We start from the raw sequence: 12983 nt of genomic DNA, 5'->3' as shown, positions 1-12983 counted from the left end.
CATTAGCTATGTACTGGATAAGCTCTGTACAGAATTCTCAGCCACTGACAGCAAGCAGAGATACTAAGAATGATGAGAATATACAAAGTATATTAGAAAGTATAACAATGAAAATAGAATTATCATACATGGTGACTACATAACACTTGACCTGAATGCTCGGTGATAACTACTGTCCATCTCTGACTTCTGTATACTAATACAAGGGAACCTATCACATGGAAAATATAATCTGATCTGTAGGCACCATGTTATAGAGCAGGAGGAGCGGAGCAGATTGATGTATAACTTTAGGGGAAAAGATTCAGTACAAAGAGTCATTTATTTATGTATGTCTTGTCTCTGTCTATGCCTGGAAGCTCAGGGGCGGTCCTATCAGTGATTGACAGCTGTCCCACTGATAGCTCCACCTCCTGGTCTTATCAACATAGAAGGAGCAGAGATTTCAATGGATAAATTACCGGTTATAGTGAATCTTTTCCTACAAACCTATATATCAATCTGCTCCGCTCCTCCTGCTCTTCAGCATTCTGTATGCAGATTAGACTACATTTTTATATGATAGAATCAGATCTGCCACTACATTATATCTTGAAGGCTATGAACTACTTCTGGTCAGTTGTCTCATTCAATGTCTGTAGTGGGAGATATGATGGGATGTCTAAGTTGTTTGCTCATTAAGTACCCACTTGGGCTTGTGGATCACAATGCTGATCCATCAGTATCTTCCACCCAACAAGATGAAGTGAAATGCCCTCTAGCAATAATCCGAACCCTGTTAGAGAGATATCTAGCCGCAGTTATCCTTCTTTGTATCTCAAGCCCTGTTGTTCCTTCACTATAAAACAGCATTTTCTATATCTCTGTATACCTTTAATGTACGGGTAACTCAATGCTGTTTATAGTCATGGCTTTGGGGTCAGATATAAAGCCGCCTCTAAGCCTAGTATTATATAGCGGAGAGAGCAAAAGAGCACAGAATGATCTTCTGAAGAACGTCACAAGATACAGTATAAGCATAATGCACAAATACCAAGGTTCAGTGGTTGTAAAGCAACCTATGTGCAAAGGGCCCTATACAATTAAAGGGGCCATACAATGAATGATCTTTTATCATATTCAATATAGACGCAATATAAAGCGATCCTCAAACTGATCTAAAGTTCATTCAACGACCATTGAAGAAACGATCACCTGACATGTCGATAAACCATTTCAATAGATCTGATACTTGGGTTGAATGAAAGATCGCTTGCTTGTACCAAAGCAAATGTTCAAGTATAAGATTATTGCACATTACATAAATCACCACCAAACTGGACCAAAATATATCACCCAGTGTATGGCCAGCTGTACTGTACAAAATAAAAAAGTTTGCAAAATGAAAATTTTATACCCACTGTCTCTGCATTAAGGTGCAAATTTACACTAAAGTATGGCTACCTACCAGTTAGTCAATGTATGATACCACTGCAAATGGGTAACTAGCCGATACCAAATTGTATCTGCACCTTTACAACCCAGTCCACAGTTTACACAGAGAATTACAGGTGAGTGAAAACAGATCATCACTTATATGGATTGTAAGTTACGGCTTGTATTATATTCCAGAGGTGCATTCACAATTTTGCAGGTTCCAGAGCTGAAATCTCCCAGCATTGCCTGGTGGAGACTCAATATTTGCCTATTTTTTACACTAGACATTGCTCTGCAATGTAATGTAAAACAAACACGGTTCACACTAGTGTTCGGCTTAACATTCTTCCGAAAAACGGAACGCTCTCCTGCAGAGAAACCCGCGGACCCCATAGACTATAATGGGGTCCGCCAGCTTTCCATACGAAAAATGCAAGAAGGACCTTTCTCTCTGCATTTTATAAGCAGATTTGGGGACAGAAACCCCGAACGTATAGCTAGTGTGAACCTACACTAAGAAGCTGTAAAAGAGGTGTTTGGTTAGAAGCTTGTTGCTGGTTACCAAGGGTGATCAGCAGAATTAAGAATGCAGCTCTGGACGGTGACAACAGCTTTGACTAAGGCCTTATTCATTCAAAAGCGAAAAACGGCAGTGTGATGGCGTTTTTGTTTTGTTTTTTTTTAAAGGCGTCACAGCCGTTTTATAAACAATGCAAGTGAATGAATGTATTGACATGTCCATTTTTTTGATGTACACATGGACCCAAAAGAAATCAATGGATCCATTTTTATCGGACGTAAAACAAGTATTGATACATCCATTAAAAATGGATCAGTGGGTTGGATCAAAAAAAGAAGGACTAATAAAATTCATCCATTTTTTTGACACTTGGCCTTCCAAAAACAGACCCGATGTGAAATAGCCTTTACCAATAGGCCAATTTGTCCGTTTTTACAGTCAAAAAACTGACACGGTCATGTGAATACAGCCTTACTCCACATTTATGTAAGCTATATCTATAGGTTGTAGAAAGGTTCTCAAAGGTGGACATCCTAAATACACCCTGCACCAGATATATAAGTGAATGAGCCCTGCCATGCTATGTGCTAGGCATTTTCTCTCTATGCTTTGTTTTTCGGTTGTAACATTACCAGAACCATAGCTAATGTAGGGAAACATGTGACCCCACTCTATATTACAGAATGCGGTAGATGGGGTAATTCACAGAAGTGGAGCACTCATAAAATCGTTGTTACTTTGACCATTCAATGTTTTAATGACAATATTACTACAACAGAGGACAATGAACGTGAAGAAAATGGATATGAGCAAAGCAAATCTGAAAACAATGAAAGAAGAATCAAATTTTATTTTAAAATGACAAACGAGAAAAAAAAAATATTTGGATTTATTTTTTTCTTGGTGGAGTATGACAGACGTAGAAAGACAACAGGCAAGATAGACATACATGGCTCTCACGCACTGGCATCCAAGATATCCATTACTACTATATAAGCTCACAAACAAACACTAACTGGTACATTTGGCTTTCGGAAAATGTAGCTTTCATTTTTCTGATTTTCAACAACGTTTTTTTGATACATCCACTCTCTGCGAATTTCCGGTCGGGTCTCCTGGGGAATGTAAATGTGGAATGGTGGTGATAGGAACATGGACTGGACTGATGTTAGGTTCCCTTTCAATCAGTCCGTACTTGTAGTAATCCCTATTTTCTTTCTCATGCATCTGTGCTAACATAGGCGTACACTCATGACTTGGCCTCGTATAGGCCCCGAAAACAGGTGTTCGGAAACATTAGGATGAGCGATTACCCACCGTAATGTGGCTGTGCTTCAAATAACATAGAATTATTCACAATAATGTTATTCTATCATTCTTCTATATCTCAGTGTTACAATCAGTATATTCACTATAACCCCGGGCTAAACATGTTATGATATATCCATAATATTCTGCATGGTTGCTGTATGTGGTTATTAATGCAAACGTAAACCCATCTACGTCTTCTCCACAGATAGCAGCCTTATAGTCATTCATATATTCATCAGTCATTCATAAGAAGATATTACAAGCATTTACCCCACTAGGACGAATATGTCCTCATTGTCATATATTCACCCCCGCTATTTGTTCTTCCAAACCTAGAATTATTATCAAGACTGGTAATGTCCAAAACAGATTTCCAGAAGGGTTTCTTGTTCTCATACTGAAGTCTCGAAGGGTTAAGCCAAGACTTAAAGTGTTTCCTTAAAAGGGTGAGTTAGGTGAGCGAACAGTCTCAGATGAACTTGGTGAATAGTCCTCTGACTCTGAAGTGAGGTCAGGTGCAGCTGGCTGGGCCATGAATCGTCTCCTCACATCCTGGTTGCGTCTTCGTCTGAAAACCTGCCTCTCCTTATCAAGAGCGGTGGTCTGGGGGGGGAGCAGGAAAGAACAAAGATGTTAAGATCTGAATGTAAAGATAAAACTTTAGGATATCAAATCCACCAAGTGAGAATAAACGTACGGTTATTGATGTTAACACAGAAAGCACTATGAATTATGATAAAGCCTACCTAACAGAAGACGGTTCCTGCCTTGTTTGACCTCATCAGCGCATTTTGATCCTCTGCCAAAAACTACTGAATGGAATGGAATCTCCTCCATATAAGAGAAGTTTCCAATAATCTGCACTTTCCAGAAATACTCTATTGTAAAGGTATGATGACAAAGGCCTACTCACAGTAGTAGGATAATATCCTTAATCCAACAGGGATAGGCAACACTCATGTAGTATGCTTTAGGGGATCATTAAAGAATACACCCAAATGCAGTTTACAACAGGCCGGGGCCCCACGTGGCAAAAACCGCCATGGTTTTACAGTCCCTGCAGATTGGATAGGATTCTAGCAAATCCCTTCCACACATTGCAGAAAAATATGCACACCAAAGTAAATGCCGGCGGTTTTCCTATAGGTATTAGAGATGAGCAAACACTGTTCGGATCAGCCGTTCCGAACAGCACGCTCCCATAGAAATGAATGGAAGCACCAGGCACGTACACTTTGCCAGCGGCCGGTCGCCGCGCCAGGTGCTGCCATTCATTTCTATTGGAGCGTGCTGTTCAGAACGGCTGATCCGAACAGTGTTCGTTCATCTCTAATAGGTATGATCCCAGAAAGTCTGCAGAGGAAAATTCTGCAGACTTTTTGGGAAAAGTGCTGCGGGGAAAACTGCAATGTTTTTCTCACAGAACTTTTTCGCTGCAGCCTGCTATGTGGGGCTTTAGCTTAGAGGTGTTCTCCCACCTCAGCAACTTATACCCTATCCATGAAATAGATCATGAGAACATGGGTGTTTTGGTCTCATTGATATGCTGAGGAAAATACCCCTCTAACAGGCATTTCCAAGGTAAAGAAAAATTGAGGGATCCTTAAATTGGTTGTCTCCCTAAGACAACCCTCCCCCATATGCCTTATAGGGCATATGGATTTCAAAGAGCAAAGGTCTCCAACTCTTGACCACAATCTATGAAAAAAGACACCATGTATCTGCAGCTCAGGAAGACCTAACCCATTCTTGTATCATAGTACAAGGCCACAAAGTCATGCTATATGTATGGCTGTAATTTCCTCTAGCAACAACCATGACTCTCCTTAATCTCCAGTGGTTTCAGAAGTTGAGTCCATAGTGATTACGCAGGTTTCATTAGAAATAGGGGCTTATGTGTGTGAGTCCTTAAAGGGAGTCTATCAACAGCTACCATCAGCTTTGGTGCCCTAATTTCATGTAAGCTGACATTTTCTCTCAGCTCTAGATTCCCAGACAATACTTTAAATTTTGCTTGTATATAAATAAAATGAAAATTTACATGGAAATGGGGCTCCTAAACTGAATAACAGAGGCATATTTGTAAAGTATAGAATCTCCATGTCTTGCATTAGTTTTATAACCTATTTACTACTGACAGACTCCCCTTATGGACCAGAAACACCAGGGCCTAAGGCCTGGTTCACATCTGCGAATGGTAATCCGTTTGATGAGTTCGCACACAGACCCCATAGACTATAATGGGGTCCGTGTGTTTTCCGCTCGGTCTCCGCTATGAGTCATGTGGAGAGAAAAGTACTTCAGGAACTACTTTCCTCTCCGCATGACTGGTGCGGACACAGTGTGGAAAACACACGGACCCCATTATAGTTTATGTGCATTATAGTCCCTGTGCTTTCATAAGCTCACCGCTTGTCAATGCATTCAGTATTCCATTTGGGGGGTCCCCATGCAGACTCTCCAAACGGAATACCGAACGCAGATGTGAACCAGGGCCTTGAGTGCCAGCACTGTTTTAATACAATTCGAGAGCCCCTTTTAAACACTATGGACACCTTTGCACTGATCTTTTTTGTATCATTCATTTCTTAAATGCAGAGTTTAGCAACTTTCTAAACAATGCTCATTAAAGATTTCCTACAACTATCTTGCTGTAGAGTCTGTGAATCCCTCTACATAGCAGGCAGCACTGCTGAATCTGACATAGAACTGACCGCACGTAACTCCTCGCTGCTCTTAGTTGAGGACTGAGCAGGCTTGCCCCTGTTTTTTTTGGGATTACTTCTGCTGGCATTATTATAGATACATTTTGGAATTGCTATTTATGCAATCCCCTATTATTTTATATAAAGTGTCTCAAATAAAGCAAAGATAAAATAGACATGTAGGACATCCCATATTTATCACCATACCAGCTGTATCTGCTCCCGCTGAATATAATAATGGAATCATAACTTCACTATTTACTTTACTCAGACTCTGCAAGACACCCAAGAGAGTCGTTTTCCTGAAGGTGAATTGTGTTTGCAATCCCGCGTTCTGATAACTGTATAAATAAGTAATGTCCTGCTTGTGGTGTAATGGTTGCTTCAAGGCTCCGTCCATTCTCTCGACGGTCCAAACACAGCTTAATAGTGGATATGCTTTATCACAGAGAAGTCGGAGATTGAGCTTTTCAATAGCCGCCCTCGGCAGCTGGCTGAAACGTATGGGGGTGTCAGGCATGTCTGGGAGATTAGACAAGGTTTGCATTAGAATGATTTGTTGTAAGAGGCTTATGGTCCAAAGCCAATAGTGATCAGCATATGTTTCCTTATGGTAAAAAACTCCCCGGCTGCTTGTAGCCACATCCATATAACACACAGTTACAATGAGACCATTTATTACTCCGAATGAGCCTATGTGGTTATTTATTATATCCATACAGATGAAGCAGAGCTGAATTTGTCATGTTACTAGTTCCTGCTACGTTGCGATTCAGGAACATATATCATAGGTTTACCTGCAGTCCTATGTAATACAACAGATAACACTTGTACCAAATATAAAACTCAGCTCTGCAACATATGTATAATATTAACCCCGGAGGACTACTGTAGCTCATTTTTGAAAATTTTTGGATTTTCCATCTCACCATTTCATTACAATTTCGCATTAAAACAGCAATCTTTGGTCCTGTTTTTACACATTTTGGGAACAATAAGAAAAAAAAACCACGATTCGGCCAAGGCCCCCACATAGCATCCCACAGTAAAAAAGCACGGCGGGAAAAACCGAGGCGGCATCACTTTTCACAACAAGTTTGTAGAGGTTTCCCCTGCGAACTTTCTGCTTCCATTATACCTATAGAGAAACACTGGCATTTCCGTAGGTAAAATTGACATGCTACCATTTCCAAACTGCAGCGGTTCTGGAAATCACAGCGCACTGCGAGGATGGAATTCATTAGAATACCGTCCACTACACAGTGACTGTAAAATGCTACGATTTTTTGGCAGCCTTGGTTCTTACATCACATGCAGCCCTGGCTTTTGCCATGTTTCTTGGCATTGTTGTTCTTTTTTTCATTGTTCATGGCAGACCTACAATAATTGTATAAATTTATAGTACACTTTGGGGGAGATTTATGAAGACTAGTGTTTTCGATGGTGGAGGATGTGCGCAATAATCAACGCACCGGCCATTTGTTGCTAGAGGCCCAGTTATTGCCCATATAAATCCTATCCTTACTGCAGCGAAGTGCCATAAATAGCATCTTACATGTCAGATAGGAAGCAAAACTGTCAAAAAGAAAAACTGTATTATTTCAGAACTTTTTGCCAGCAGATTTTGAGGTGGAACACATCTAAAAAACCGCCCCCCACATAGCTAAAATGCTGTTTTATATTACCTGCAAAATTTTTGGGATTCTGGCTAATCCCATCCATGCATTGCAGAAAAGCTGCGTTTTTTAAAAACACCCTTGTGTTTGTAAATCGCAGTATGTCACTTATACCTACGGAAACGCTGGTGTTTTCTGAATAGGTATAATAGGGGTAGAAAGTCCACAAAGGAAAACTCTGCTGATCTTCTGTGAAAAAAGCTGTAGAAAAAAACACGGTACTTTCAGCAGCGTTTCTTTGCTGCGGCTCGCTAACGCAGTGTCTTAGCTCAACTCATTTCTTTATTTCAGCAGGGGTCTGGAGCAGAATTTTTACTCTAGCAAATTTTTCAGCTAAAGTAAAAAAAGATGCATCATGATTTATCTCCAGGCGGATTCTACCTAGAAAACCCCACTGAAATAAATGAGACGTAAAAAAAAAATTGCTAGCATTTTTTTTGCAACTTTTGGCTCCATTCCCACGGAGTAACGTGCCGCGCATTCAGACACGTATACACCAGAGATGAGCGAACAACGTTCGATCGAGTACATGTTCAATCGGATATCAGGCTGTTTGAGATGTTCGATTCGAGTCAAACACCAGGGGGCAAACTCACTAAAAATTTGATTCCCCTCCCACCTTCCCGTGGCGCTTTTTTTGCACCAATAACTGAGCAGGGGAGGTGGGACAGGAACAGGAGCATTGAAAAAAAAGTCGGAAAAAGTAATTGGCTGGCTAAATCAGGTGACCTTCAATTTATACGAATAGTAGATTTAATATCCGGTTCATATGAGACTGTGAACTATGTGACTGTGAGACAGGGATAGATGGACTGGCAGGGTTAGCTAGGGATTACTTTTATTTAGGTGGGAATGTCACTCACCCAGCTCTTTGGGGCTCTATCTGGTCAGGATCCCTGTCATCTTGCTATATGCGGGAGCTGACTTTTTCTCATAGGAATGCATTGACCAGCGTTGATTGGCTGAATGCCATACAGAGTACAGCATTCGGCCAATCAACGCTGGTTCTGCCAGAAGCTCATCTGTGAGGAGGCGGAGTATAAAATCGGACCAGAATGGAGACTGCTGTGGACTGATCTTAGACTCGGCCTCCTCCGGCAGAACCAGCGTTGATTGGCTGAATGCTGTACTCTGTATGGCATTCGGCCAATCAACGCTGGTCAATGCATTCCTATGCCGAGATGTAGCAGTGCTGGCCGTGCGCTCAGCACTGCTACACTGGAGATGAAGCAGAGCTGAGTGTGCGCTGAACCCTGCTGCACACTCAGCTCTGCTGAGATGCAGCAGAGTTGAGTGTGCAGCAGGGTTCAGCACACACACAGCTCTGCTACGTCTGATGCAGCAGAGCTGAGTGTGCAGCAGGGTTCAGCGCATCTCTGATACAGCAGAGCTGAGTGTGCAGCAGGGTTCACATCTCCGGTGTAGCAGTGCTGGCCGCGTGCTAGCTCGACTGCCTCTCCGGTGTAGTCGAGAGTACAGAGTACAGCATTCGGCCAATCAGCGCTGGTTCTGCTGGAGGAGGCGGAGTCTAAGATCGGTCCACAGCAGTCTCCATTCTGGTCCGATCTTAAACTCCGCCTCCTCACAGACAAGCCCCCGGCATAATCAGCGTTGATTGGCCCAATGCTGTACTCTGCATGGCATTCGGCCAATCAACGCTGGTCAATGCATTCCTATGGGAAAAAGTCAGCTCCCGCATATCGCAAGCTGACAGGGATCCCGACGTAATACAGTGACTTGGGCATGTTAGATGCCCCCAGAAATGCTTCCCCTGCTGTCCCAGTTGCATTCCAGGGTGTTGGCATCATTTCCTGGGGTGTCATAGTGGACTTGGTGACCCTCCTGAGTTGAATAGTGGTTACCCCCTAAACGAGTATTTATTCCCCATAGACTATAATGGGGTTCGATGTTCGATCGAACAGTCAAGTATTGAGCGGCTACTCGAATCGAATTTCGAACATTTCACTGTTTGCTCATCTCTAGTATACACGTGTCAGAGTGTGAGTGTTCAAAACAGATCCCATTCACTTCAATGTGTGCGGGCTCACGCGCGCTACACATTGAAATCAATGGGTTAAAAAGCCTCCCCTTGATTTCAATGTGTAGCGCCCGTAAGCCGGCACACATTGAAGTGAATGGGATCTGTTTTGAGCGCTCACACTCTAACATGTGTATACGTGTCAGAATGCGCAGCGTGTTACTCCGTGGGAACGGAGCCTTTCTTTGCAAAAATGTTCAAAAAACACTAGCACTAGCTTTTTCTGTCTCCTATTCATTTCAGTGAGGTTTACAAGGCAGATCCTCTTGAATATACTTTTTCCCTTTAGCTGAAAAAAATCTGCCTGACTCCAATTAATGTGAAAAAAAACCTGCCTGCAAAACACTCACCCTTAGTAATCAATTTTTATTCTGTGAATTGGCGCTACAGGGCCAGGCAAGGAGTCATTCCAAAGGTCATTGGCTTTACCAACCATCACAGCCATAATACACCTGCTTTGGGTTAGCAAAATACATTTTAGTAGTTCTTTTCACTTGTATTGTTTTATTACAGGCTCTGAACACAAACTTGAAGAGGTGCTCATAAGCCATATACTTTTACTCTATTTCTCCGGACCTCACCATTAGGGTTGAGTGATCGGAATCAGAAAAATCACTACACAGCGTGGGGTCCAAAAGTTGAATCAATTTTTGGACTACATGCTGTGTAGTGAATAGGATCGTTTTTTAAATCCGATTTCCGATTATTTAAAAAATCCCATTGACTTGCATTGGGATCGGAATTGGGATCGGGTTCAAATGGAAAATGATCGGAAATCGGATATTAAAAACGATCCTGAAATTTCAAGATCGGCTCAACCCTACTCACCATATATTGTACATGCATGCTCATCTCAAGTGAGTGTACATGCACCTTCAGTGGATCGCCTCAGGGACAAAGAATCCCACCTCCAATATGCCTTCTTTCCTCTGGCATTTGCTGTTGGGTGAGAGTTCAGTAGCACCCATGTACATTAGACAGATCACCAGCAAGGTCGAAATTGGCTTGTTCCATGGAATGTGTAAGGGATTGTCTGCTGTGTAATGACATATGGATCCAATAAATCAGTTTAATTCTTACCTTAACCCACAAGGAGAAGCTTTCCCCATTTCCAGGGTACCAATGTACAAATTAGATGTCCATAACTTCTCCAAGATGACAGCTCAGTCCGCAAGGGCGCAAGTGCTGAAAGTGTCCCGCGCAGGCGCAGATACAGTAAAGCTTCTTATATCCTATATCTGCAGCTGCACTGAATTCTTTTTTTTTATCTGTTTAGTAAAGAGGGCATCACTGTCTTGAAGAAGCTATGGATGTTGCCTACATGCTGTAGGTACCCAGACCATAAGGTAAGCTTCTTCTTATCATATTACATGGCAGTGTGCTGTTTGGCTTCTCTCCTCTGACCATGGGATCTTGGGCAATGTCATAAGAATTGTCAGATATCCCACAGATCTAAACTATGTCTCTGTCACTTTCTATAGTCTTTCATCCCAATCTCAGATTACCCGTGAAGGTAAAGATCTCATTATTTGTATCTTCAATAGCAATATAATACATATTATTAGGCTAGAATTATCTTCTTACTAAGTTATTATATTACATTCTCTTTATGTAACATGTGTATTGGCTTTTAACAAGCTTATAGACAAAGAATTCAAGCTCTGTATCATACAAACAGCAACATAACTAACATATACAGTATATAGAGAGACAAACAGTACAAGGAACCAGACAATAAACTTCAGACCATAACACACTGAAGTGACTGATGCTCAATGCATTGTCATGTTATGCATTGTTAGTCGTCAGGATTTCGGTAAGGGTTGTGTTTTGTGTGGTTTAAAACTACAGGATATAGATAGGTGACGTATTCTATATATCCATTACATTTCATATGCTGTCCATCGGCGTAGCAGTGCTGAGTTTGCAATTTGGTCAAGTTGCAACTAAAAGCTAAGTTGCAAATTCAGCTCGGCTACATTGCTATGTGTGTTTTTACAGAAAGACGGATCAGAATTTTTGGTAGATAAGGTTAATGTTCTGCATGCTATTGGCATATATACTGTCTTTTAAACCACAGGAGGTATTTAGCAAATGTGTGATGAAGAAAGCTGGCCATGTCAGCGTGGATAATGGACGAAAAGGGATGGAGAAGGCGGTTGCAAAATCTCAACAAAGACTGAGATTATAACTTATAAAGCGGCATATGGACTGGGTATAAAAAATAAAAAAAAGCATGTTTATCCACTGAAGGGACTGGTTAATGGAGACTGCCAGCACGTCGCCATGAAAACACTGACTTTTGGCGCTGAACCATCTCATACCTTATCCAATACATTCCTGGCTGTTGGTAGTAGTCCAAAGACCCTGATCTCTTGATGGAAAAACCGTGGTCCAGCTGAGCAGAAAGAAATGGGGCAACTCAGTGGATCATCAATTTGCTAGAAAGATTCTATTTCCACATGACCCTGGTATTATATTATGTAAAACAGCATCTTATCTACCCCCCATAGATCAGACGGGTCACTACAACACTGTATCCCCCTCCCCAATGTACAGTGTACAATTTCATACAGTAACACTTTGCAAACCAAAATGACCTACTTCCTACTAGTGTTGGTTTATTGTATAGCGATGTGCAAAAGGCAGGCGTAGGAAAAAACTGCAAAGTAACAATGCATGTAAAAATAGAAGTGAGAATAGTCAATGCTTGTCAACTAAGAAAAGGTGAAGTGAATGAAGAAAACGAAACGTAAATCCCATCAATATCTGGCGTGATCGCCTCTTGTCTTCCATCAATTCTTCTCGGTACACTTGCAGATAGTTCTAAGGAACTCGGCAGGGAGGTTGTTCCAGACATCTTGGAGAACTAAGCACAGATCTTCTCTTTATTATGTAAGCTTGCTCCAATCCTTCTGTCTCCTCATGTAACCCTAGACAGACTGGATGATGTTGAGATCAGGGCTCTGTGGGGGCCGTATCATCCCTTCCAGGACTCCTCCTCCAAAGTGCAAAGGTTACACCGAATATTGATGGGATTTAGATTTCTCTTTAATCCATTCACTTCAGTTGTTAACCCTTAAGTACTATCATGGTGTCTATCATAATGATATGTGTGTGATAGGGGAGTATGATAGACACCATGATGGTACCTAAGGGTTAATTAACCAAAATACTCTATTAACACTTCTATTTTTGAAAGCTTCTTACTTTACAGCGTTTTTTCCACACCTGAACTGTTTTCACAATAAAGTATATATTGTATATTCTTAATAGGCAGACTGTGTTATATCTAATGCAATATCTGAGGGACCTGT

At 41.5% G+C, this 12983-nt stretch overlaps 1 protein-coding gene across 4 annotated transcripts in view; it reads right to left on the bottom strand.

Moving 5' to 3' along the window:
• Nucleotides 1–2549: 2549 nt before the first annotated feature.
• Nucleotides 2550–12983, bottom strand: part of DCLK1 (doublecortin like kinase 1) — a 289553-nt gene continuing 279119 nt past the window's right edge. For 3 of the 4 annotated variants that reach the window (XM_075265952.1, XM_075265953.1, XM_075265955.1), the window contains one exon: nucleotides 2550–3850. In XM_075265952.1, coding sequence (XP_075122053.1) covers nucleotides 3686–3850 — 165 coding nt within the window. In that variant the 3' untranslated portion in view covers nucleotides 2550–3685. Of the gene's footprint in view, nucleotides 3851–11990; nucleotides 12065–12983 lie in introns of all 4 variants that reach the window. The other variant, XM_075265954.1, reaches the window with a different exon arrangement.

The sequence above is a fragment of the Leptodactylus fuscus genome, chromosome 2 (genome assembly GCF_031893055.1).
Source record: "Leptodactylus fuscus isolate aLepFus1 chromosome 2, aLepFus1.hap2, whole genome shotgun sequence".
Classification (NCBI taxonomy): domain Eukaryota; kingdom Metazoa; phylum Chordata; class Amphibia; order Anura; family Leptodactylidae; genus Leptodactylus; species Leptodactylus fuscus.
This window is presented reverse-complemented; position numbering and strand designations above follow the sequence as displayed.